The 27,500-nt window shown below is 51.7% G+C and overlaps 2 protein-coding genes across 2 annotated transcripts in view; both read left to right on the top strand.

The window, feature by feature from the left end:
- idh1 (isocitrate dehydrogenase (NADP(+)) 1) overlaps positions 1–6,118 on the top strand; it is a 10,407-nt gene extending 4,289 nt beyond the window's left edge. Inside the window, exons 3-9 of the mRNA XM_084452259.1 lie at positions 1,765–2,056; positions 3,073–3,175; positions 3,909–4,086; positions 4,197–4,348; positions 4,692–4,832; positions 4,935–5,097; positions 5,255–6,118. Coding sequence (XP_084308385.1) covers positions 1,765–2,056; positions 3,073–3,175; positions 3,909–4,086; positions 4,197–4,348; positions 4,692–4,832; positions 4,935–5,097; positions 5,255–5,348 — 1,123 coding nt within the window. The 3' untranslated portion in view covers positions 5,349–6,118. The remainder of the gene's footprint in view (positions 1–1,764; positions 2,057–3,072; positions 3,176–3,908; positions 4,087–4,196; positions 4,349–4,691; positions 4,833–4,934; positions 5,098–5,254) is intronic.
- A 7,153-nt stretch (positions 6,119–13,271) lies between these two features.
- Positions 13,272–27,500, top strand: part of plekhm3 (pleckstrin homology domain containing, family M, member 3) — a gene marked incomplete at its 5' end in the record, with an annotated part of 19,629 nt that continues 5,400 nt past the window's right edge. The window contains 4 exons of the mRNA XM_084452134.1: positions 13,272–13,788; positions 18,282–19,340; positions 25,018–25,120; positions 25,500–25,848. Coding sequence (XP_084308260.1) covers positions 13,272–13,788; positions 18,282–19,340; positions 25,018–25,120; positions 25,500–25,848 — 2,028 coding nt within the window. The remainder of the gene's footprint in view (positions 13,789–18,281; positions 19,341–25,017; positions 25,121–25,499; positions 25,849–27,500) is intronic.

Here is a 27,500-nt window from a genome sequence, read left to right as displayed (position 1 = left end):
GCAGAAGCTTTCGGGAGTGAAATGTTTGCTGCAGAGGCGGGCGCTAGCGGTGACAGACTCTGTAACACCATGGCTCTTCAAAAATGCTAACCATTTGCTTCTCATTTCAGCTTTACTCGGGAGTGAAAGAAGCAGACCTTATCATCCCATTCCTGCTGGCATCCAGGAAGGATGCATTTTCGTTTAGTTTTATGCATAGGCATTGCTAACTAAGAAAAACTAGCTAATTCTAGACTGTTGGATAAAACTAGCTAATTCTAGACTCAAGATTGAGCAGGAGAACCGAAGATTCAAATCCGTTCTAGCTTTATATAGTGTTAGGGCGGGGATATGCTAAGAACACCGCTCTACGTCATCCGGTACCGTTTTAAGCCCGCCCAGAAAATCCAGAAATCAAAACTGGTCAAAAACACAAAACTGGTCTAACTTCACAATTCAGTACTACACATGGTTCATCCCATTTTTACATGTTATCAGCAATGCATCACTAACACATAGAATGTGTTTTCAAGCAAATCTCGGATTTTGGTTAACTGGGACTTTAAGGAAATCACATGTGTAGTTGTAGTTTACGCACGCTGTACGGTATAAAGGCAAAGAATGATCGTTTAAATGATGACGTTGAAAATCCCCAGAAAATGTCTAGCCCACCAGGCATTCATTTCTGATCATATTGGATACAGGAAATATAACAAGATAAGGGCCTCATCCAACCCAAGGATACGTAGGATGGTAAGGATGGCGCTGTTGAACTCATACCCACCACATCCTTCCAGATCTGCCCTGGTCTCTGGAGAGGAGAAGTCGGGGGTTGTTTTTGTGTGTCTGGTCTTTAGGGAGAGGCCCTCGCCATTTCAGTCACGCAGGCTGTGAAGACTGAGCTCTTTGTTCCTGTTGTTAGCGTCGTCTGAACAGTTAGCCTGTTAGTTCAGCCTCCTCCCTTAGCAGCATGTTATTACACTGTAATAACAGAGACATAGTCATCCCACCCTGCTCAGGCCCCCCAGCCTAAACCTCTGTTATTACAGTATTATAACAGGGACAGGGTCATCCCACCCTGCTCAGGCCCCCCAGCCTAAACCTCTGTTATTACAGTATTATAACAGGGACAGGGTCATCCCACCCTGCTCAGGCCCCCCAGCCTAAACCTCTGTTATTACAGTATTATAACAGGGACAGAGTCATCCCACCCTGCTCAGGCCCCCCAGCCTAAACCTCTGTTATTACACTATAACAGGATTCAGGCCCATGCAGTCTAAGCCTCTCACTACACTCTGCTTGTTAGCTGCAGTTTAAATCACCTACAGTACAGTACCTCACCTGTGGTACAGTCAGTCGACCTGAAACCCGACCTGAAACCCGTGCTGTAAAATAATCTAAAACAATTGACAGTGTAGGAAGACGGACCTTTATTTATATGCTGTTTCCTCCGGCATTGCTTTGGCACGTGCACTTCCTGCTTTGGCTATCGGGAGCGTGCACCGATGCAGGCTCGCTATTTAAGGGTTTGACAGCCCACTCGCTCTCCAAGCGCACTCCGCGCTGATTGGTTTGGGACGGCCCTTAACATGGGGAAGCTTGGCGTGAATGCGCAGACGGAGGGGGAGTGGACAGGGTGAGGGGATAGGGGCTGGTTTGGGATTAGGCCGTAAGGTGGAAGTTTACCAATAATGGCTTTGAAAAATCATGTGATGGCTGTTGTCCCTCCCTCTCCCCCTCTCTCTCCTGTCTCCCCCTTCCCTCACCCCCCCCTCCTCCCCCCAGCTACGACCTGGGCATGGAGAGCCGTGACGCCACGGACGACCAGGTGACGGTGGACGCGGCGGAGGCGGTGAGGCGCTACAACGTGGGCATCAAGTGCGCCACCATCACGCCAGACGAGAACCGCGTGGAGGAGTTCAAGCTGAAGCAGATGTGGCGCTCGCCCAACGGGACCATCCGCAACATCCTGGGCGGCACCGTGTTCCGGGAGGCCATCATCTGCAAGAACATCCCCCGCCTGGTGCCCGGCTGGATCAAACCCATCATCATCGGCAGACACGCCCACGGGGACCAGGTAACCCTCCTCCTCCCCCTACTGCTGGGACACGTCTCAGTAGGCATCCTTCCTTCCTTCCTTCCTTCCTTCTTTCTTTCCTTCCTTCCTTCCTTCCTTCCTTCCCTTTCTTCCTTCCCTCCTTCCTTCCTTCCCTCCTTCCCTCTTTCCTTCCTTAGCCTAATCACAGATGTGATAAGTAGTAAATCAACATTACTTCGAGAGGTGAAGGGAGAGAGGGAGGGAGGAAGGAAGGCAAGGCGAGGTAACCCACCACGCCATCCTAAGGTGACCCCATCACGCCACCCTGCTCATTAAACAGTGTGGAGGTTGTCTAGTCAGGCCAGGATGGACAGATGGCCAGGAGAGGAGGGGAGGGGAGGAGGGGAGGGGAGGGGAGAGGAGGGGAGGAGGAGAGGAGGGGAGGAGGAGGGGAGGGGAGGGGAGAGGAGAGGAGGGGAGGAGGGGAGAGGAGGGGAGGAGGGATAGCTGGCTTTTGTCTCTGAGGGCTCAGCCTGTTACTAATGAAGTGGATTAGATGACCTTTGGACCACAGCGTCCTGCAGTAGGAATACAGGACCTGTGGCTCCGGGCCTAAGTCAATACTGCTGAACCCACATGAGGAAAGTCTGGTGAAATTTGGAAATGATTTAGAGATTTGTATTTTATGATGCAGATAGGTGACGAGCGGGACAAAAAATGCATTTGTCTGCCAATTGCCAAACATGTCTGTTCTGTGTATGGAAACATTTGAACGTTTTTGACGTCATCCCTAAATAATTTGCAACTTATCTCAGTAGTAACAAGCCACACTATCAGTGAACCTGTAAATCAAGAGCTATATCTGATAGTCAGCAAGCTAGAGTGATCCTGCTCTATGATTGGCTACTGTGATTGCACCTGAACACTGCTCAGACTTACATTCTCGTCCCCCTAGCAGTGCCATTTTGCTCCACTAGAGGGCACCCTTGTAGTGTATATCATGTGTGTCGTATGTCGTGTGCCTCCTGTCGACCTCCTCTCCCTGCTCCTCTCAGTACAAGGCCACAGACTTCGTGGTCCCGGGTCCAGGCAGGGTGGAGATGACCTACACACCCAAGACCGGGGAGCCAATCAAGTTTGTCGTACACGACTTTGAGGGTGAGAACATTCACTGGGACGCGACTCCTGAAACAATGTGAAAATAATGACCGTGACTCCCGAATCATTGTGAAAATAATGACCGTGACTCCTGAAACATTGTGAAAATAATGACCGTGACTCCTGAATCATTGTGAAAATAATGACCGTGACTCCTGAAACATTGGGAAAATAATGACCGTGACTCCCGAAACATTGTGAAAGTAGGAATTGTGAAACCGGGAACATCACTGTGTAAATGTGAGCTGATGTCCTGTTGTCCTACAGTGCCCTGGTGTGACTGTCCATCACCTCGCTGTTATGTAATACAATATTGACCGGTACATACATCCCCAGACAGACTCCGCCATGTTTACAGTGCAAATAGTCCAGTTGTTCTGCTAATGGATGATTCAGCCGCGGTCGCCCCCTCCCTCCACATAGGAACGCTGAGCAAACAGCAGCTTGATTAAAGAGCCCGTTTAATCAGGCCTGGGACCAGCAGTCTGTTTGACAACAAGCTGGCCTAACGAGCTTTGGCGACGTGTGTGTGTGCGAGCATGTTTTTGTCTGCGTGATGGGGGTGTGTTATATGTGTGTGTGTGTGTGTGTGTGTGTGTGTGTAAGCATAGGAACGGTTGTGTTGATCCTTTTGTGTGTGTGTGTGTGTGTGTAAGCATAGGAACGGTTGTGTTGATCTTATTGTGTGTGTGTGTGTGTGTGTGTGTGTGCGCGCGTGTGTGTGTGTGTCCAGGTACCGGTGGCGTGGCTCTGGGCATGTACAACACGGACAGCTCCATCAGAGACTTCGCCCACAGCTCGTTCCAGATGGGCGTGACCAAGGGCTGGCCTCTCTACCTCAGCACCAAGAACACCATCCTCAAGAAGTACGACGGGCGCTTCAAAGACATCTTCCAGGACATCTACGAGAAGTGAGGCCGCAGCTCACACACACTTTTACCTCAGCTTCCTCCGGGGGGCTTCACTTGGGGTTGTCGTGTACAGTGTGTTCATAGTGTGTGGGTGTGTGTGTGTGTTTTAGGGAGTATCGTTCCCAGTTTGAGGCCAAGGGGATCTGGTACGAGCACCGTCTCATCGATGACATGGTGGCCCAGGCCATGAAGTCCGAGGGAGGCTTCATCTGGGCCTGCAAGAACTACGATGGAGACGTCCAGTCTGACTCAGTGGCCCAAGGTCAGTCTGTTCACCTGGTCCTCTTCTCTCCTTTACCCTCCTCTCACCTCCTCACCTCCTCTGCCCTCCTCTCTCCTCCTCACCTCCTCTGCCCTCCTCTCTCCTCTCCTCTCCTCTCCTCTCCTCTCCTCTCCTCTCCTCTCCTCTCCTCTCCTCTCCTCTCCTCTCCTCTCCTCTCCTCTCCTCTCCTCTCCTCTCCTCTCTCCTCCTCTCTTCTCTTCTCCTCTCTGTACTACCGTATGTCAGTCATGTCATATTGATGTGCTGTATATACAGTAGACTGTTGGGTAACTGGTGTGTGTGTGTGTGTGTGTGTGTGTGTGTGTGTGTGTGTGTCCACCAGGCTACGGCTCCCTGGGCATGATGACCAGTGTCCTGATCTGCCCGGACGGTCGTACGGTGGAGTCGGAGGCCGCTCACGGAACGGTGACCCGCCACTACAGGCAGCACCAGCAGGGCAAGGAGACCTCCACCAACCCCATCGGTGAGTGGCTGACCGCAGACCCCCGACCTAGACCCCCCCCCTCCCCCTCCTCCCCCAACACCTGCCCCATCCTCCTCAACGTACCCGTGTGTCCCCCTCCAGCCTCCATCTTCGCGTGGTCACGCGGCCTGCTGCACCGAGCCAAGCTGGACGCCAACGCCGAGCTGCGCGTGTTCGCCGAGGCCCTGGAGGCCGTCTGCATCGAGACCATCGAGGCCGGCTTCATGACCAAGGACCTGGCCATCTGCGTCAAAGGCCTGCCGAGGTACGGCGCCACACGGTTTCGGATCTCGCGCCGACCGGGGGCGGCTTCTCCTCGAGTCAGAGAGGAGGACGCCAGCTGTGTTTGGGTTTTACATTTCGTTGTCGTTTTGAAAACCGAAAAGTTGAATCTTTCCATCGTTTGTCTCGTCCCCTCCCAGCGTGACGCGGGCAGACTACCTGAACACCTTCGAGTTCCTGGACAAGCTGGCCGAGAACCTGAAGATCAAGATGTCGAGCCAACCCAAACTGTGATCTTACCTCCTGACCTCACACACACGCACACACACACACACACAGCCAGCCCCGGTGTCCATGGACTACAAACCCCACCATTCAACACTAAACTACAGGTAAACTGTCCCTCGTCCCGGTCTGCCCAGAGCCCCATCGAGAGGGTCTAGGAGAGACGTCTGGGCCGAATCATCCCCACCGGACTCTGACACGGGAGGTGCCTTTTCCGGGGGGGTGGGGGCGGTAGGCCTCAGTTACAGACTCCTCCTCTACTGATCACCCCTCTCTCTCTCTCTCTCTCTCTCCCTATCTCTCCACCATGATAGAGAAAGCCATATCCATGTAGCACACAGACGAACAGAGCCACCCCCACTCTCGCTGCATAGAAAGCTCTAGAAACAGTGTTGGACGTATGGTTTACTCTTATTGCACTAGGTCCCCTCAGGCAGACCTGTTGTGTGTCTGTGCCGGGATGGGGGGAGGGGGGGCGGTCCTTCCTCGTGGTGCCTTATTCGTTTTATGTTGAGCCAATATTCCAGACAGCCCTCCCTTCCTCCATGGCGTCCCACCATGATGGTCTGTAGGGCAGCCAGGAGGCACTGACTAGGTCATCTGCACTGGGGAGATGATTTGCACAAAGATGGTGGAATGTCTCCCACCTCCATGGTAGGTGGGGGGGTGAGGGGTGACCCAGCTTGTTGTTGTTGTTGTGTGTGTAAACGGTAATGCTACATTAAAACCGCCCCTTTAGTACAGAAACTCTTCAGTGGTCAATAAATGAGTTTTACATATTTGCTTTGTGGTCTTTTTTGATTGTTTGTGTAGGCTTTAGTCTCTAGTCTCTTCAAAAGTTGAGCAGAGCATTTCGTTATACATGGTACCTGTATTGTGTACATATATGACAACTAAACACATTCAGAAGTGTAAAAATGCCAAGTTGCTGTGGTGATGTTTTAAAGCTTGCCAGCAGATGGCACCTTTGCAATGTGTGTGATATGAATATCCTCCTCGCGCTGTTTATGCACTGTGGTCAGTGTCAAATTACTAGATAATCATACTCCTTGCATCTAGTTATTCTTACCCATCTGAATTACTTTCAGCTGGAGCTACACCATTCCAGTAAGCCTAATCTTGTATGTGCGTGTGTGTGTGTGTTAGAGAGAGAGAGAGAGAGAGAGACAGATATAACCACACGGGGAGCAGTAGGATACAGTGACAGTGGTGGCGCCAGGCCACATCCACTCAGGAGCACCCTTGACGTGATTAGCTGTTTGGATCAGATGGGATCCAACAGGCTCATCCAGCAGGAAGTAGAGCCTCGCAGGAAAGCGGAGGCACTCGGGGGCCCGACGGAGCCCATGCCTTGGTCAGGGGGCATCAAAGCCCAGGGGGCTGCGACTATTGTCCCGTGGTAATTGGATTTCGTCTGAGAGAAGGGAGTCTCATTTGCCAGTCGGAGGCGAACCACAAAGATTGCCGTGCTGTTGAGAGTCCGCGACCGTCGTGTGAATGGAAATGGTTATCGGTAACTATATTTAATCAGAGACGGGCCGACTTGGCTTGTGTTGGCTGGTCAGGATTTAATATGTTCTTGCCTGCTGAGGTAAACATGTTTTTTCGGTATGTGGGCCGAAACTCATTTGTAAGATTCACCGCCTCACCACACATCCCTGCTAGCTCACCACTCACATGCGCCCAAATTCCTCCTACAAGGATCATTAAAGTTCCTGGGAGTCAGAATCAGTCTCCAGTAGCTTCCCCTATAAACAATGTTAGGGCCTGTATGGATGTGGTTGGTGGAAGAGTTCAGGCCGAGTTGGGGCCAGGTAGGTTAGGCCAGGGGTCCCCAACCTTTTTTGCACCGAGGACCGGTTTCATCTAGCCACATTTCCCGAGGCCCGGGGGGTAGCCTAAAACGTGTTTATTTTCTGAGCCTATAACGTTGTAGTGTAGTCGCTTTTTCATAAGTTTAAGTAGTTAGTAGGCCTAACAACAGCACACTGATTTAAACACATTACATGCATATTATTTTGGTTTCAACACATATTAGCCTATTATTATTATTATTATTATTATTATTATAGGCCTAATAATATGTTTAAGTAGGCCTAACAACACACTGATATAAACGTGGCTAGCTCAAGATCAACTCGGAAGTGCTCCTTTATTTGGAACTTCCGGGTCGGAAGTTCAAAATCTGTAAATTGTTCTGGGGTTCACAGATAGTGGTTACTGGTGAAAAAATGACAAACAGACTGAACGCAGTTCAATGTAATAAACGTATTACCCCACCACCCCCCAATTATTTTATTTTTTTTAATTATTTTATTTTTAATTTTAGGCTATACTTTCCGAGGCCCAGTAGCACCTGTGCTGAGGCCCGGTACCGGTCCGCGGCCCGGTGGTTGGGGACCAATGGGCTAGGCTACTCCTTTTCGTCTTGTACGTCCTTCTAGCCCAGGCCGTGTCATTAAGTGAAGTCATACCAGGGCAGCTACTGTACGCATAGATCAACCTGTTACTTGTCTTCAAAACAACGAGACGTATGCTTTTGTACATCTGTGAAGAGAATTCCACCCAAACGGTACGCAAACGGACCGCGTGCTCCTATTTATCTTCCGAGACAGTGGAGAGCCATGTTGTCCTTTGTGTGTGTTTCCATCTTCGTCGTCCCAGAGAACACCTTGCTCCAGCGGGGCACGCACAAGAGGCCCGGCGCCGCTGTTTCCATGGGGACCCGACAACCACTCTACTCTTCAAAAGCGTCCGGGCCGATGTAGCGCGCGGCTTTGTGTTGGAGAGGACGGAGCAGAACACTGGGCAGATGAAAGCTCTGCCATCCTTAAACCCCATCATAATTTAGTCATCAGACCCGCAGGGTATAATCAAAACACGGGGGGAGATGGACAGACAGACAGACAGACAGACAGACAGGGGAGTAAGAGAGATGGAGGGAGAGACAGACAGACAGACAGACAGACAGGGGAGTAAGAGAGATGGAGGGAGAGACAGACAGACAGGGGAGTAAGAGAGATGGAGGGAGAGACAGACAGACAGGGGAGTAAGAGAGATGGAGGGAGAGACAGACAGACAGACAGGGGAGTAAGAGAGATGGAGGGAGAGACAGACAGGCAGACAGGGGAGTAAGAGAGATGGAGGGAGAGACAGGAGAGATGGAGAGACAGACAGAAAGACAGACAGACAGGGGAGTAAGAGAGATGGAGGGAGAGACAGACAGGAGAGAAAGAGAGATGGAGGCAGAGACAGGAGGGAAAGAGAGATGGAGAGACAGCGGGGGGAGAAAGAGAGATGGAGGGAGCGGAGAGACAGACAGGAGAGAAAGAGAGATGGTGGGAGAGACAGGGGAGAAAGAGAGATGGAGGGAGAGACGGGAGAAAGAGAGATGGAGGGAGCGGAGACAGACAGGAGAGAAAGAGAGATGGTGGGAGAGACAGGGGAGAAAGAGAGATGGAGGGAGCGGAGACAGACAGGAGAGAAAGAGATGGAGAGACAGACAGGGAAGAAAGAGAGATGGAGAGAGAGACGGGAGAAAGAGATGGAGAGAGAGACGGGGGAGAAAGCGAGATGGAGAGAGAGACAGGGGAGAAAGAGAGATGGAGGGAGAGACAGGAAAGAAAGAGATGGAGAGACAGACAGGGGAGAAAGAGAGATGAAGGGAACGGAGACCGACAGGGGAGAAAGAAAAGGAGAGAGCAGAGAGACAGACGTGAGAAAGAGAGATGTGGAGAGAGCGGGGGTCAAGGAACGAGGGAGGGCGAGAGTGCTTTTAGATGAAAAAATGTATCTCATAGATAGAAATGGTCTTTTTCTCCCTACTCAAGTTGATACTCCACCTGCAATGTCAATCTTATACCCAGCCTGTGCACTTCGACTGAAAGGTTCTCTCGCTTTCTGAACCAAGACAACAAAGAAGGGTTGACTAGTGAGACATCAGGACATACATTATGTACAGTAGAGGTTATCTATGACTTGTTTGTTTTTCTGATTTGTTGACAAAAATAAAAATCCAACTGTGACAAATTTAAGTTGACTTTTGATCATTTGCCTTTCTTTTACCCCCCCAAAGACCAAGGCACAAAAATGTGTACAAACGAAATAAATCTGATAAGTTGATTGTGTACAAACTCAACAAAAGTGAAGAGTTAATACCCGAGGCGACACCGTATTTGTTGCCCTTAAGAGCCTGCTGGCTTAATCCTGCATTGATCTTTAATGTGCCTGTTTGATATGATTCTAGAAACATCCGAATAACCATTATTTCAACACAGACAAACGGTCCCCATGTAAATCCTCCTCTCTCTGGTCTCTTCAATTCTACCCCCAGAAGCTGCAGGCCTAGGGGACAACTGTCCCATAATTGACTCCTCGTGGAGAACAAATGTGAAGAGTTTGCCGGGACAAAACAGCCTTTAGAAGGAGTTCACATGTGGCTCTATGTAGGTCACGCACAATATGCCTGCTGTAGGTTTACAGCTGGGCTTCATACCGCCATTATCAGCCAACAATGCTCCAGAGAGGAACTTATATGAGTCCATTAGTCCCCCCCTCCTCCCCCTTCATTAGAGAGGGCTTTTTTAAAACCCGCCCAGACAATGAGCGCACAGACAGAGGGCTGGGGTGGGGTGGGGGTGTGGGGGGGGGGGTAGAGGGGAACAGGGGAGGGAAGGGTCGCAGGTCTAGCAGAGAGCCCACCATAATTACTGTGTTTCTCTCTCTCTGCACTGAAAGAGACTTGAATAATGTTTCTCTTTCTGTGGGGACGGCACAATGAACGCTGGGCGGCTTCAAGCACCGCTAGCTCTGCCCATTAGAAAAAAAAAAAAGCTCCCCTCTCTCCTCTGCTCCCCATCCAACTCCCCATTCACCCACACTGGTCATTAGAGGGACGTCTTTGTGACCTTTGTTAGAAGATTTCTCGTCTGAAATGTGGCCCCTGCTGTTGTCACCTGCTAACATCAGTTTGTGAGCATACTATTGAGGGATATCACTGAGGTATCTTATACAATTAAATAATAAATGGCCACTTAAAAAGCAACATCATGACTTTTCTGTGCCAGCTAAATGCACTTTCAAAAATAATAAAATGATTAACATGCTCATAATTTCACGAATAAACATATATATATATATATACATACAGTATACATACAGCTATCAAGATAAGAGTAAGGAGTGTATTTCCTTCACAAATAAAGCAAGTTACAAGGTAGGCAGGGGAATGAATCTCCACAGGGGACTTGAGGCGGAACTATACTACCCTCAACTCAGTTCCATCCTGTGAATCTTTTTGCTGACGGACCAGAAAAGGACATATTTGTAAACACAAGAAGGTGAGTCACGATTTTTGTATTATTCTTACGAGACCGTGGATTTGGCGACACTTCGCGCTCGCTGCAATCATAAACGACCTAAGCAAGTGCTGATTGATATGTTGACTTTCTTCGTCGTTCTACCCTTGTGAATGAAATGACATTGTTCAAGGATGGAGGGGATTAGCTTAGCGGCTAGCTAGTTAGCACTAGCTAGCTAGCTGTCATGTAGCTGTCATGGTAGCTAGCGTATCCCAACGTTAGCCATGTAGCTAGCAAGACTAGCTAGCAAGACTAGCTTCAGCAGCCAACGTGTAACGTTACAGTTTGGTAGGCATTATAGCCAGCTATTATACGGTCGCTTGTTAGTTGCTTGACAATTGAGCTACCTACAGTACTAGTCCAGCCACATGCCTAACTGTTGCTTGGGCGAGCCTGTTTGCATTACAGGATGTTGCAGGTGCCAGGATGCTGTCAGAAGGGGACTGCTTGCTAGAGCTTCCACCCTTAGCCAGCTGCATGCCACTTTAGATGAGCATTAGCCTGATGATGATGTTGTCTAACGCCTGTCGACTCAGATCTCAACATGGACTGAAACACTTCCACCCTTCAAAAAAACAACATATATTACGCGCTGATAAGGATAGAGCTAGCTAGATTCTCTCTCTCTCTCTCTCTCATTCTAAAACACACACATAGCTGTAATGTACTGTACCGTTAACTAGCTAGATTATCTCTCTCTCTCTCTTTCTGAAACACCTACACTGATGGGTATGGATATATATTATCTTTCTTACTGATGAATGTAGATACATTCTCTTGCTCACTGATGGCTATTCTCTCTCTCTCTCTCTCTCTCTCTCTCTCTCTCTCTCTCTCTCTCTCACACACACACACACCCACTGAGACGGAGTCAGCCAGAGTAGTGCAGGTGAGGATGAGAGGACACACACGCACACTTGTGACTGCTAGCCCAAGCCCACAGTGATGCACAAAAACCTACCAGGGTGCACTGAGTCAAGATCATGCATGTAATTTGCCATGCGTGGGTGATGAGTAAGCTATATATTTGACTTTGTTTTTGGGAATGTAACTTCCTGGAAAGCTGAACATTTCCAGGCAGTAAATCGTGTACGTCTGTAGCCCTGCTGGTGTCGTGTTTTGGGACGAGAACTGCGGATGAGTACTGCTGACATGCTGAGTCAGATGCTTGTGTAGAAGGTGCAGTGTCACACTGTGGCTCTCTCCAGGGGGGTGATGATGTCATGCAGGACACCTCAGTACAGGTTTATCTACGGTCTCACACATGCACACACACACACACGGAAGTGCTGACTGCAGGGCGTTTAGGGATTGGCTGGCGGTGATGTAATGCCCTCTAAATAATTCATGTGTTGAAGAAAGTGAAAGAGCCGGAGCCGGCTGGGGATGACGGGATGGGAGAATCGATGGGCCTGTCAGAGAGAGACAGAGACGGAGAGACATACAGAGGGGGATGAGGAGAGAGTAGCGAGGAGGCGGCATCGCAACAGCAAAAACTCCCCGACGGCATCCTAGCTTATCCTGGCTGTGGCAGAGAGGAAGGAGGAAAACCCGTCGTGTTGGGGCAGGCTGGCAGGCTGTCTATCCACGGGCCGGTTATCTATCCGCTGCTATCTGCCTACGGCCGTGTTATAGTAGCTGCTGAACCTGGGGTGTGTGATGCTTGCAGCCGGGGGTGCGTACATTCGCCTGGCAGCCTGACTCGCCCCTTCCTCACCCCCCCCCCCCCTCCTTTCCCTCAGGACATTGGTTGAGCGGAGTGGCGGAAGCGCGCCATCTTCTCCGCTAAGTTGCCCGAGCCTCTGAGGACCTTCCTCTGCGAGTTCAGGGTAGGTAGTGCAGAGTAACACTTCTTGTACAGTACATCTGCCTGAATCTGCCTGAATCTGCCATCTGTACAGTATGTCTGCCTGTCGATTTACAGCGAAGGCCTTGGATGTTTTTGAAATTGTTAAGATGCGAACGCTGCTTGAAAACGATGGTGCGGTCTGAGCGTGTGCGGCAGGGCTACTGGCCGACGTTGGCGCCGGTTGAAGACTGCCGCTGCTTCTCTTCCTGATAATCAACCCTGACATGGCCTACTTCCCTTTTTTTTTTGCTTCCTCCTTCTCTCTTTGTTCTAGCGAAGCCTAACACGGCCCCCTCTCGATGACCTCATCGTCGTAGCTCATCCCAGTGGACGCGGTCCAGGACGCGCTCCGTTCTCTCTCCTACCCTCAGATTTACTAAGTGTGAGCCGTCAGCTGGTGAAAGAGGGGAAGCTTGCCACCCAAAACTGTGCCACGAGAGCTCCTGCCAGCACTTCCATTTAGTCTGTCAACAACAAGCATTCAGCCCCCCCCAGCTAGTTAATCAGCGGAGCACCGAGTGTGTCGTATCCCTGGAAGGAGCGCTTGCCTTCGGGCGGGAACACCATCCGGCCGGGCCTACCTCCCTCCGGGACCCAGACAGCAGATGCTCCGTCTGCGAAGCCCGGAGCCGCTTGGATCCCGTCCTCCTCCAGCGCCGACCCAGACCACCGGAGGACCACGCCACCCGCCCGCCGCCGCTGACCCCCTGGCCCGGGAGAGCCATGGACGGGCTGGAGGTGGAGGATATCAGCCCCGCCCTGGAGGCCACTGAGGACTTCATCCACTGCCTGGAGGGGGTGTGCCAGGGCGGGGGGAGGCCGGGCACGGCGGGGGAGCAGCAGGGGGGGGGGCTCAGCCGGGCCAAGCTGCAGGAGGTGTCCTCCTCGGCCCTGGGGAAGCTGAGCTCCAGCGGGGTGTGGGGCCTCCTGGCCCGGGGGGAGCAGGCCGAGGTGGGCCCCAGGAGCCTGGCCTGGGCCGACCAGCCCGCCGCCTTCAGCGTGCTGGGCCTGAGGCACGGCAAGAGGAGCCGCGCCCGCTCCACCAACGACCTGGCCGCCCACGTCAAGGAGAGCAACAGCACCATCTCCTCCTCCTCCTCCTCCTCCAACGCGGCCTTCAAACGCGGTCACAACCGCTCGCGCTCCGACGTCAACTACCGACCGTCCCTCACCGACAACGGCCTGCCTGCTGTAGACAGGAACACGCTGAGGAACATGGCGCTGGATGACCTTCGAGAAGGTGAGACTGTGTGTGTGTGTGTGTGTGTGTGTGTGCGTTCGTTCGTCTGTCATTGTGCGCTGCGTCTCCTCGGGAGTAGAAGAGACAGCCTGGAACCAGGGTCCACGAGTTTGTGTTAGTTTTGAGGATCGCCGCCATCGCCATTGAGTAGAAACCAATCACGACACAGACTAGCTGTCGACCGCACAGCTGCGCCGAGGCCATCGACATGGCGACGAGAGCGCTCGTTTGTTTGCTTGTTTGTTTGTTTAGATGAAGGATGGGGGTCTGAATGAAGGAGGAGAGCAGATCCTTCCTAAAGAAGATAATAGGCTGTAATCCCGTCACTAACGAGGCTAGCAGAGTGGGGCCCAATTAGGGCTGTTATATTAGCAGGATTAGCATGTGTGTGAAAAGGCTTATGAGCTGAACGGGGGGGGGGGGGGGGGGGGGGGGCAGAGCTGACACAGGGGTGGTAAAAGCAGCTTTTCCATCCCCAGCAGACACAACACTGGCAGAGAAGATTTGTGTGTGTGTGGCAGTCATTACAGCCGGCCATGCTTTCTAGATAATGGAGGATGATGATGATGATGATGTGTGGCCGTGCAGCGTATCAGTGAGGTCTTCAGGACTTTGAAGATATGAACCCACATACTCCCATCTCTTCCGGGACGAGCCAAAACACAGACATTATTTGTGCATAGTGCACTGCACCCCCGACCCCCCCCCCCCCCACACACACACACCCACACACACACACGCACGCACGGGCGTGCACACACACTGAACAAGGGGTCCAAAGTGTGATTAATTTGGTGGTATTGGAGCCGTTGACATGCATGGCTGCCCACGACCCCCCCCACATCCCCCCCCGTACCCGGTCCAGCCCAGCCGAGTCCCAGGTGACGTTTGATGACTGCATTCACACGCGCCTGACACTGATGGATCTGTTCACTCAGCACCACTCCCGCCTGCCTGCCATGGAGGGAGAGAGAGGGTGAGGAGGAGAGAGGGGAGAGAGCGAAAGAGAGAGAGAGAGAGAGAGAGAGAGATTGATTTTCAGCTGTAGGGAAGCGTTCTACGGTACTGCTCAGATGGAGCTGAGTAGCAGTAAATGTTATTTTGCCCTCTGGTAGATGTCTCTGTCCCGGTCGTGTCTAGGCGGGCTGGAGTCAGGTCCAATCAGCTCTCCCCCGTCACAGAAACCCAGCAGGGGGTCCGGCGTGTCTTCTAAAGGCCAGAGTTACAGAATAGCACTGGTTGTTATGATTGGCTCCCCCAGTTCAGGGTGTGTCAGGCTATTGGTGGAGCAGAGCGAGAGCTCCATGGCCTTTAGAAGGTTCTGGCAGGCCCAGCTAAGTGAGCTAACCGGTCCCGTACTCCCATTTCCCACTATGAACTTCCCCCAAATTATAGCCTAGATGGACGGTGAAAGCCCCTGTTACAGCGCTTACTGCTTCAGGCTGAACCCAGATCTGAGGGAGGAGGAGGAGGAGAGGAGGAGGAGGAGATGGAGGAGATGGAGGAGGAGGAAATGGAAAGGAGAGGAGGAGATGGAGATGGAGGAGGAGGAGAGGGAGGAGATGGAAAGGAGAGGAGGAGATGGAGGAGGATATGGAGATGGAGAAGGAGGTGAGGGAGGAGAGAAGGAGGAGGAGATGGAGGAGAGGGAGGAGGAAGAGATAGAGGAGGAGAGGGAGGAGGAGGACGAGGACAGGGAGGCGTAAGAGAGGAAAGGGAGGAGAAGGAGACGGTGGAGGAGTAGAGGAGAGGGAGGAGTAGAAGGAGGCCTGGCTGAGTGGCCTGCAGGGCTGAGCTCTAGGCTTACGTGTTGGTGGTTTTTAACCAAATGTCAGTTTTGATTGCATGCTGGGTTGCGTGTGCGTGTGTGTGTGTGTGTGTGTGTGTGTGTGTGTGTGCGTGCGTGTGTGTGTGTGCGTGCGCGTGTGTGTGCGTGTGTGTGTGTTCTCACAGCGCCATCGGAGCGTGATGTCACAGCACACCGCAAAAATGTAATTGAATACAGCCACACACGCAACTACACACACGCACGCACACACACACTCACACACAAACACAGACTCCCTCGAGCATGTCAGCTGCCAGTTGGCTCGCTAGCTCATTTGCATATTCATTAGTGACTTAAGTGATAGGTTGTTCGTATGCGAGTGGGGGACTCAGGGCGTCGCCTGGTCTATTAGTGTTCAGTAGAAGATTGATGAGACATTCGCACCACACACACTTCTAGTCACAGAACAGACGTGGAAGCGGAATATCACCTATTTAAAGCAACCCGTATGGTTGTGTTGTCCTAATTGATGTAGTCACTTGGGGTATAGCTCCTACATAGCACTGTCAGTAGTAAATGTGCGCGCTGACTGTGTGTGACTGGTGTAACTGGTGAACAGTTAAACCGGGCTCACGTAAAACAGTTGTGACAAGACGCTAGTTTCAGAAGTCTTTCCGTCAGGCTTGAATGTTGCAAACTGCAGATTGACATTGTGCGTTTGATGTCTTTTTTACTCACACTAGGAAGAATAGTAGTCGCCTTGCTGTCAACTTATCAGGGATTTTCCTGCATAGAGGGTTTTTTGGCGCCCCCCCAAAGATATTTTAGCCAGAGCCAAAGGAAAACCACCAAAATGTGCCAATGTGCCAAAATGCTAAAAATTTAGAATAAAATAGCAATTCAAATCCTCTCCTAATGTGTTTGATAGCTTGTTTCAAGTGCAGCCCATCCCTCTTTCATGCATTGTCCATGGTTTGGACCACTAGTAATCAAGATAATTAATAGACAGGTTATCAGTATCTTTAAACATTTTGTCTTCATATCCATTTTGAGATTTCCCACGACTGTGAAAAGTGAGCTCACTCAGAACGACAGCAAAGAATATAGGCCTCTATATGCTGGTAGGCTACTCGGCATAAAACGTGTGTGCGCATCACCCCACAAAGACCCATTCTGAGCCAGGAAACCCCTGCTTATGGGGATGCAGTACACACTGTCAGACAGTGGTCTAGTAGTGTACTCTAGTTACTAGTATAGTCTCTAGTGAATAGTCTAGTATAGTCTAGTTAATAGTATAGTGTAGTCTAGTCGTAGGCCTATAGCCTAGTATAGTCTAGATACTATTATAGTGTAGAATAAGTAAGTCACTCAGAACCCCTGCTGGCTGATTGAGTCAAATTGCCTGACATGATCCCCTGTGACGTGACATGAACACCCAGAAGTCCTGAGTTCACAGCCGCCTTTGAGGGCCTCTAGCAGTCAAGCCCCGCCCCTACGCTACACCCTTCCAAGACCCCCCCCCCCCCCCCCCCCCCCCCCCCAACACACACACACACCACTCACAATCCCCTCCACCCCAGTCACGGATCTGTGATACATCTTGATATGGGGCGCTGTTATTTCAGCCCAGCGTATCCTGTGGGCCGGTCCTACTGACCGGGCTCTCCGTCCAGTCGTTCTCCTGCGCGCCGGCGAGGGCGCCCGGGGGCCAGGAAGCCCAGAGACGAGACGGAGGAGAGGAAGGCAGATAAAGGAGGGAGGGTGTTACAGGAGCAGACGGAGAGAGAGGGAGGAAGGGCTGGGGGGGGGAGGGCGCGCCCCCAAGATTAGGAGTTCCTCCCGGGTCGCCGTGTTTGCTCAGCGACCCCTGTAACAATGCCGCCACTTCCTGCTTAGGTCACAGGAAGTACTCCGACGGTAAGCCCCCCGTGCGCCGTTATCACCAGCCAAAATATCAGCGCTCACATCCAACGTACACCGGCGGGTGGGTTGCCAGGTTGGTGACGCTGGGAGCGGGAAGTGGACATCAGATTGTAGCTCCTCGCTAGCAGCTCTGTCAAAGTCACTGAAGTGGGAAGAAACGCTGTGTAAGCACTTTGAAGCAGACTGATAGGTGCGGCCGTAGTGTGGTGGTCAGGGCCAGTGATGCTCACTGAGACATAGTCTAGCCTTGCCCCACTCCCTGAGAAAGCAGGGGTTCGAATCCCACCCACTCCCACCCTCTCACTGTCAGGAAACCCAACCTCCATATTTCACATTGGCGATTCTACTCTCCCCTCTCCGCACTACTGTCCCCCTCCCGTACAGGAGAAGAGATGGAGCGGTGGCAGTGGGCTGGTTGTGTCGGCAGACGGCCGGTGCTGTTGATCCAGAGAGGATGAGACGGTGGCGGAGGCGGTTTTGGAAACGGGAGCAGTGATGGAGGGTGTCTGGCTGGCAGACTGTCTCACCCCCGACGGCCCTCCCCCCCTCCCTCCCCCCCCCTCCCCTCACCCACTTAGAAGCACATCATCTGCTCACCTCTCAGGCTGCCAGCTGGGAGCCTCACTACTGAGTGTCTACTTGTTTCAGCCCACTACGGGAAAGTGGTAGCAAATTTAAACCCATCACTGATATGCGTGTGTGTTTGTGTGTGTGGTTGTATGCGTGTGTGTGTGTGTCCGGTTGTATACGTGTGTTTGTGTGTCTGGTTGTGTGCGTACATGTGCGTGCGTGCGCCTCCCAGCCAACAAGGACGTCGGCGGCGGCGGCATCGTGGTGAAGCAGGGTCCGATGGAGCGCCGCGATGGCGCCAAGGGCCGCTGGAGCGCCTGCCACGTGGAGCTGACGCCCTGCGAGCTCCGCCTCTACGGCTTGGACGCCAGCGCCAACCGCGCCCGCCTCCGCGACGCCTACTCGCTGTCGCACTGCCAGGGCGTGGGGGCGCCGGCGCAGCCTCGCGACGGCCGCGTTCTGCACGCCGTCTTCTTCAGCAACACCACCCGTCTGCAGTTGCGTGCGCCCTGCCAGTGGGAGGCGCTGGAGTGGCGTCGGCTGATCTGGGAGAGGGTGCTGGCGGCGCGGCCGGCAAACGACGACGACCATGAGCCGCCGCCGCGGGTCACCGTGTCCCCCTCGTCGTCCCCGTCGCCGCCGTCCCCCACCTCGGGCCTGGACACGCGGCCGGACGGAGACGACGACGACGTCCCCGTGGGGGAGGAGCCCACCGCCGCTCCGCCCCCGGCCCGGCCCACGGCGCTGCCGCTGTTCGCCCGGCGCAGCGGCGGCAGCGCCGGTCCCGTGCTGAAGGCCGGCCTCCTGCACCAGCTGACCGACCTCAACAACTGGCAGGCGTTCACCTTTGTGCTCAGCCGCGCCTCCCTACAGGCCTTCCCCACCGAGGGGCGGGGCCCCGTGTCCGAGCCCGTGCTGCGCTACGCGCTGGCGTCCTGCCAGACCGTGCGGCGCCACGAGGCCACCTCCCCGGTCGCCTCCCCCTCCGACTCCTCCTCCTCCGGCGCCGCCGCCCGCTTCCAGGTACTCTTCCCCAACGAGGTGCTTCACCTGCGGGCGGAGAGCGGACCCAAGGCCCAGGATTGGGTGGAGGCCCTTCGGAGGGCGGTGGAGCTCCAGAGGCCCCCGGGGGAGGAGCAGGGGCTGCTGCTACGGAGCCGGCCGGCGAAGGAGAGGCGCCAGCGGGAGGCCCAGAGGGCCAAGCGCCAGTCGGTCACCACCAGCTTCCTCAGCATCCTCACCTGCCTGGCCACCGAGAAGGGCCTGACCGCGCAGAGCTTCAGGTGTGCAGGTATGTGGACCACACACACACACACACACACACACACACACACACACAACGCACACCTGCCTACATCAATCACACAGGTCCATTCAGTCGATGTTGTAGATCTTCGTAGTGACAGTTGCTGACGTTTACAGCCCGGCCCATCACTCAAACCCGGGCCGTACGTTGACACGAGAGGCGGCCGACCGTCTGGTGACCTCACCTGCGCCCTGACAGCTCCGAGCCCCACGTCTGATTGATCCTCTTGCGTCACACAGTGGCGTCGGGTCCGCTTAGTAGGCTTAGTGTGGCTGCACGTTTGTGTGTGTGTGTGTGTAGATGGTGCAACTGGGAGCTGCTATCTGCCAGGTTGGTCTCATTCCACCCCTGTGTGTGTGTGTGTGTGTGTGTGTGTGTGTGTGTGTGTGTGTGTGTGTGTGTGTGTGTGTGTGTGTGTGTGTGTGTGTGTGTGTGTGTGTGTGTGTGTGTGTGTGTGTGTGTGTGTGTGTGTGTGTGTGTGTGTGTGTGTGTGTGTGTGTGTGTGTGTGTGTAGAGACATTGACCCTCACTAACGCTGACCTGCAGAACGAGTCCTACCTGCTGTAGTGGAGTGCCAGGGCCTCTTAGAACCCATTGATTATCTATGCAGGCTACGCTAGCGCTAGCTGCGCTACCTAAGTGAGCTACGCCAGGTGTGTTTGACCCGGCCTTGCGTAGCAACGTGTGTTGTGGATGAAATTGTAGCTTTACGTAAGCGCTTGTTTGGTGGGCGCGTTCAGCGTCGTTTCAGTGTAGCTTTCGTAGAGTATGAATCAGGCCTTGGCGTATTATTAGGGTTAAAACTCGCTCCGATCCGTCTCCTCACTGGACGTTTATGTCAATTTTTGTTCATTTGAAAACAACCTGTCTTGTTTCTGATTGTGTTTAATTTCTTTATGAAGGGTTTGTTGGGTGCTGGTGGATTGGGGATTGTGAGTGTGTGTGTGTGTCATTTTCTTTGAGTTGTTGTACTGCAGTTGTATTTGTGTTTCAAAGACTCCCTTGAAAACGAGATGAGTCATCTCAAGTGGTTTATCCTTCAATAAAGCTCAATATAAAGATTTGAACAGGTATGATTAAAGAGAAAGGAGGATTTGGAGAGCTTGAGGAAGAAATGGTAAATGGACTGCACTTTAGACGGCGCTTTTATCCCAAATTTGATGCAATTGGGAGAAATTTGGAGTTCAGTGTTTTTGCCCAAGGACGCTTCGACATGTGAGCAGCAGGAGCCGGGATCCGAACCGCCGACCCTGCGGTCACTGGACGACCCGCTCTACCTCCTGAGCCACAGCCACCCCAGTACGTCATGACTAATCGGAATGCTAGGCTACTTTGAAATACTTGAATTTACTTTTCGGTGCATGATTCCCTCGTGTGGCACAATGGAACCTGTTGGCTGTTCCCACCTGACACTCCAGGAAGACTCTGAAGTTATCTAAAGGACTTGAAGCAGTATTTGGACCCGGGTCCGGACTACACCATGTCTCTGCTCGTGGTAGGGCGTGTTGTGGCCCTATCTGGGCCCCTTATCCACCCCTATCTCCCCGTCAGCCTTGACCCCCGCCGACCCCCCCCCCGGACCTGAAGACTGTGGAAGGCCTGAGTTTGGCCAGAGGAGCGAGTCTCTTATCTCCTGCCCAGACATCCAGAGTTCATCGCTGTTTTACTGCTCTAGCTCATAGCAATCCACTTGAACTGTGCCCTCCACAGAGAGCGGTGGCATGGATCACACACACACACACACACACACACACACACACACACACACGCACACACACACACACCTACCCTGATGTCTGTGTTTGTTTATTTTTACCGTATGGCGCAACATGACATTACCCATGATGCCTTGCGACCCGGCCTTTGGTGGCGGCTTTGTTGTGGCTGTCTTCAAACGGGTCCGGGGGGCAGCCTCTCTTCCCTGCCGGAGGTCATGGACCCCGCTGCCCTGCGGTCACACCTCTCGCCCACACACACATCATTAACTATTTAACTCTTTGCTTTTGTACTTTGCATTGGGCTGATTTATTTGGCTGTGTGTTACTCTAGAGTCTAGACACCTTCCGACATGCCCTGCTGTAACCAGGCAGTGAGCTCTGGGATTAGAACCTATAACCAGCACCCCTGACCAGGCAGTGAGCTCTGGGATTAGAACCTATAACCAGCACCCCTGACCAGGCAGTGAGCTCTGGGATTAGAACCTATAACCAGCACCCCTGACCAGTCAGTGAGCTCTGGGATTAGAACCTATAACCAGCACCCCTGACCAGTCAGTGAGCTCTGGGATTAGAACCTATAACCAGCAACCCTGACCAGGCAGTGAGCTCTGGGATTAGAACCTATAACCAGCACCCCTGACCAGGCAGTGAGCTCTGGGATTAGAACCTATAACCAGCACCCCTGACCAGGCAGTGAGCTCTGGGATTAGAACCTATAACCAGCACCCCTGACCAGGCAGTGAGCTCTGGGATTAGAACCTATAACCAGCACCCCTGACCAGGCAGTGAGCTCTGGGATTAGAACCTATAACCAGCACCCCTGACCAGGCAGTGAGCTCTGGGATTAGAACCTATAACCAGCACCCCTGATCAGACAGTGAGCTCTGGGATTAGAACCTATAACCAGCACCCCTGATCAGACAGTGAGCTCTGGGATTAGAACCTATAACCAGCACCCCTGACCAGTCAGTGAGCTCTGGGATTAGAACCTATAACCAGCACCCCTGACCAGGCAGTGAGCTCTGGGATTAGTCCCTCTAATGCTGGGCTCACACTGTGGGATTTTTGGGCCGATTTTTCCCCAATTCACTCCTCCCAACAATCAGGAGAAATCTGGTCTTGAACGTTGGTCGGTACTGATATTCGGCCCAGATTATCTTGTAATGTCAGAGGTCTACAGATCCAATCTCAAACCTCCCGATCGGCTCACAGACCCATCAGGTCGGCCCCGAAAATATCAAACACGTTTGATATTTAGATTATTACGTCACTACTTTATAAGCGAGACGAGTGGTTCTTTGATCCCTCGGGGACGATAACATCCTCTAGTGTGCGATGAGCCGTTATTTTCAAATCTTGTCATGTACGCATGTTTGAGATTCACGGGAAGAACATCTGTTAAGATTGTCCTTATGTGGGTGATGCACCCTGATTTCAATATCCTTTAAATATCCTGTAGTGTGATCATAACCAGCAGCCCTGTCCAGCCAGCGATGTCTGGATCACTGGCTCTGGTCTCCAGCCTGTCTAGTCTCTCTGCTCTGACTGGCAGCGGTGACATTTCTTCTGTCTAGTAATAGTCATATAAATGTCATATTTTAGGCCTAGTTTCGCTGTAGACTGACTCCAGGGACTTAGTGTGTTACAGTGTACAATCATGACATGTAGCCGTCGCTGTTTTACAGTGTGCTGTACAGATAGCTACCGTTCGTACCAGAATGAAAATGTCATGTTGTTTTATTTTATTCTCCTGGGGAGATACCGCCACCTCTGTCTACACAGTATATCGTCTCTCTCTCCCTCAGATCTCACGTCTCTCTCTCTCTCTCTCTGTCTCTCTCTCAGCCTACGTGGTGAATGGCAGCTTTTGGTCTCTGGGTGTGAAAACGCCTAAAAGGGTTTGAATGAGGCGCTTCCTTCTCCCGGTGCTGTAACAACTCCTCTATTAATACAGGCTGTTTGAAAGGCTGGCTGGACAAGGGGAGCGGCACCTGACCATAATTGGTCGGTATAAAGCGCAGGAGGGGGGCGGAGGGGGGGTGGAATCCCCCCCCTTTAGCATGAAGGAGGTGCGGGAGGCGGTGGTCACTGCGGAAGCTAATTGTTAGATGGAGAGCCTGAGACAGAGAAACAGCTGGATACAGACGACCTGCTGCACAGCCCTTTCACTAGCTCTCCTTCCCTCTCTCTCTCTCTCCATGTTCCTCTCTCTCTCTCCCTCCTTCCCTCTCTCTGTCTCTCTCCCTGTTCCTCTCTCTCTCTCTCCCTCTCTCCTTCTCTCTCTCCCTTTCACTAGCTCTCCTTCCCTCTCTCTCTCCCTGTTCCTCTCTCTCTCTCCCTCCTGCCCTCTCTCTGTCTCTCCCTGTTCCTCTCTCTCTCTCCTTCCCTCTCTCTCTTTCTCCCTCTCTCCTTCCCTCTCTCTGTCTCTCTCCCTCTCTCCTTCCCTCTCTCTGTTCCCCTCCCTGTTCCTCTCTCTCTCTCTCTCTCCCTGTTCCTCTCTCTCTCTCCTTCTCTCTGTCTCTCTCTCTCCTCTCTCTCTCCCTGTTCCTCTCTCTCTCTCTCTCTCCCTTTCACTCATTCTCCCTGTTCCTCTCTCTCTCCTTCTCTCTCTCTCTCTCTCTCTCTCTCTCTCTCTCTCTCTCCCAACGTTACCAGGGAACCTCAGCTGAGGCTTGAAGGTCCTGGGTGTTTTTCTGGGAACTGAGGAGTTTCAGAGGAAGACCTGTGAGGGGGTTATGGAGAACAGTGTTTCCCACAGGGTTTTGGGCAGCTATGGGGGGTGGACCTAACCCTAACCCTAACCCTCTAGGGGGGTCCGGGGGCTTGCCCCCCTGTGAGAAAAAATTTAACATTGTTAATTTAAATGCATCAATTTGGTGCACTTTGAGAGCAAAATCAAGAAACCATAGCGATTTAATCATCGGACCACATTTGATTATGAAAGAGGATGGCAAAGAAGTAGTCATACACAAATCATGGTAAACGAGACAGGACTTTATAAAAATCAATATTAAATAACATCCAGTGTCGTGCCCAGTCTTTTTTTTTAATGAAAATGCAGGTAACACCCTGACAAACATCTCAATGTGCCAAAGACCATATTTCCATGTACTGTACAAAAGACATTTTAATAATAAGACAGATTATAATAATAATTATTCATAGGCAATATTGCCAATATGTTTGGCTATTGACTTGGCATCTATTGCTACGTTATCCTAGCTAGAAAGGCAACATTACCTCAGGCTCGGCAGCAGTTTCTTCATCTGCTTCTACTCTCACTTTCTTCTTGAATAATGTATATATTGGTCTGGTACTCATGACCTGAACATCAAGAGTACAAACATATTAGCTAAGCTTAAGACAGTCCCGTTTTGACATTGGCCTGACTAACGTTACATGCAAATCTATCTAGCTAACGTTAGTTAGTGCTAGCCTAACTTTAGCTAGGTAACTTTGCTGGTAGCTAATCAACAGTCTAGCTTGCTAGCCTGGAAACTTCGCGTTACATAGACTGGAAAATGAACGTTGCAGCATATCCCAAATTATGTTGTAAAGTATTTAAGTAGACAATTCAGTGGATATTCCATATGGATTGTATTGTATATATTGTAAGTAGCTAACGTTAACTTACCTCAAACAAACGTGTCTCAACTCAGCAGAGTAGACTACCATGAGCACAGCGCAAAACACAACAGAATTCAAGTTTTTTTAATATTTATTTATGAGAAGTCAAAACTTTTGATAACCTACATTTTGCAGCTATGGTGGGACAAATTCATCCATGGCGGGCCGTCATGGATGAATTAACGTATGGGAAACACTGGAGAGAGTGTGTGCCAGACTGTCTAAGTGGAAATGGTTGCTACCACAGCTGTCCTATAGGGGGAGGGTCTTGATCGTTAATAGCTTGGTCGCCTCGATCCTTTGGCACAGGCTGACAGTCCTGCCTCCACCACAGGGCCTGACTGAGGGGATCCAGAGGGCAGTGGTGGACTTCTTCTGGTCGGGGCAGCACTGGCTGAGGGCAGCAACTCTGTCCCTGCGGTACAGGAGGGAGGACAGGGCCTGGTGGACATCAGACAGCTCAGAGACACTGAGCTTGTGTGCTGCTGAGGAGGGCTGGACGACTGGGCTACGATAGACATCTGTTTCTGCTCCAACCCCAGTCGGTGGATTTAACTGGTCTCACTCCCTTCTACCAGTCGGTGTTGCAGGCCTGGCAGGTTTTTAGTTTTTGTCGCAAGGCTGTGCTGACTCCTGGGATGTGGCTCTTGGAGGAGCCCCTGTTCGAGAACTGTTTGATCACATCTCAGGTTCTGTCTTCTGTCAGCCTGAGATCCAGACTGAGAGAGACTGGGTGCGTCAAGCTGGGTCACCTGATGAAGACGTCAGTCTAACTGCTCGCTGATCTGCTGAACATCAGGTCCTACAGACTGCTGCTCAGACTGGTGAACATCAGGTCCTACAGACCGCTGCTCAGACTGGTGGACATCAGGTCCTACAGACCGCTGCTCAGACTGGTGAATATCAGGTCCTACAGACCGCTGCTCAGACTGGTGAATATCAGGTCCTACAGACCGCTGCTCAGGCTGGTGGACATCAGGTCCTACAGACCGCTGCTCAGGCTGGTGAACATCAGGTCCTACAGACCGCTGCTCAGGCTGGTGAATATCAGGTCCTACAGACCGCTGCTCAGACTGGTGAATATCAGGTCCTACAGACCGCTGCTCAGACTGGTGAACATCAGGTCCTACAGACCGCTGCTCAGGCTGGTGAATATCAGGTCCTACAGACCGCTGCTCAGGGGAACATCAGGTCCTACAGACCGCTGCTCAGACTGGTGAACATCAGGTCCTACAGACCGCTGCTCAGGCTGGTGGAGGAGGTCTGAATATCAGGTCCTACAGACCGCTGCTCAGACTGGTGAATATCAGGTCCTACAGACCGCTGCTCAGACTGGTGGAGGAGGTCTGTGCTTCCCTGTCAGAAGCCCTCAGAGCGTTTGCTGAAGACCGTACTCTATCTGACAAATGGGATGATGAATATGAGTGTTTTTCCTTCTCTGGCTGTCTCTCCTGCTGTGGGACAGTGGCAGTAAGAGGACAACGCCCTGCTGTCTCTAAAGATCCCAGAGTTGGGGGACTTTGAGACGGTGGGGAAAAAGGCTTCGAACTCTCTGGCAGGGGTGCAGGTGTCGAGGTGGACTGAGTTTTTTGACACAGGATCATCTGCGAGGGGCTGTTGGCGGTCCCTGTTCAAACCCCCCGTTGACAAACGGACGGGTGACCTCCAGTGGAGGGTCGTACATGGGGCCGTAGCTACGAACAGATATCTGGTGCCCCTCCACCCTGGCGCGGGGGACGGCTGTCCTTTTCGTTCGCAGCCTGAAACATTTCAGCATCTTTTCGTTCAGTGTCAAAGACTGTTCAGTTTGTTCAGTCGGCTGCAGGTTTGGTTTCAGGGTTTGGGGGAGCGTTTATCTTTCTGTCTTTTAATTTATGGCCCATGCTATTCTGTAAGAGGTTGGTGCATACCTTAATTAAGGTTCTTTCAGTGTTGGCCAAATTAGCCATTTGGAAAACCTGGAGGAACCGTGTGGAGGTTGGGGGCTCAGAGGAGGGGGTCCTGATGCTGAAGGGTGATACTTGTGTGACTTTTGCATTTTTAACTTGTGACAAAAGAGAAATAGGGTAAACATGCCTGACTTTGGAAATAAAACTATTTTAAAATTCCAAAAAATTATCTCTCTGTCTCTCTATCTCTCCCTGTTCCTCTCTCTCTCTATCTTTCCCTGTTTCTATCTATCTATCTATCTATCTATCTATCTATCTATCTATCTATCTATCTATCTATCTATCTATCTGGTCTGGTCTGGTCTGGTCTGGTCTGGTCTGGTCTGGTCTGGTCTGGTCTGGTCTGGTCTGGTCTGGTCTGGTCTGTCTATCTACAGTATCTATGTCTCTCTCACTTACTCGCTCTGTCTTTCTCATACTCTCTTTCAATTCATTTCAAAGTACTTGTTTATTGGCATGATGAAATTCATCTTACATTGCCAAAGCATACATACCGTATAACAACAGCGTGGTAATTAGTCACGAATAATCAACAAAACCACAAAATCAATATCAATTCATTCAAGTCATTTCAAATTCATCAAAATATACTAGAATTGAACAAAAACCTATTTGCAAAAATAAACCAACTAACCATCAAACAAACAAACAAACAAACAAACTTACAAACAGGTAAGCAAATAAACAAATTAACAAGATAATAGTGAAAATAATCATAATAGTCACAGTGAAATTAAAATAAATGTGGACTCTCTCTCTCTCTCTCTCTCTCTCTCTCTCACGGTCTCCATCCTCTACCCATGTGCACTCTTTCTCTTCTCTTCTCTCTCTCTTTCATCCTCCATCCCAGT

Source organism: Borostomias antarcticus, assembly GCF_949987555.1.
Source record: "Borostomias antarcticus genome assembly, chromosome: 17".
NCBI lineage: Eukaryota > Metazoa > Chordata > Actinopteri > Stomiiformes > Stomiidae > Borostomias > Borostomias antarcticus.
The sequence above is the reverse complement of the archived record's forward strand: the minus strand, read 5'-3'. Positions and strand labels throughout refer to the sequence as shown.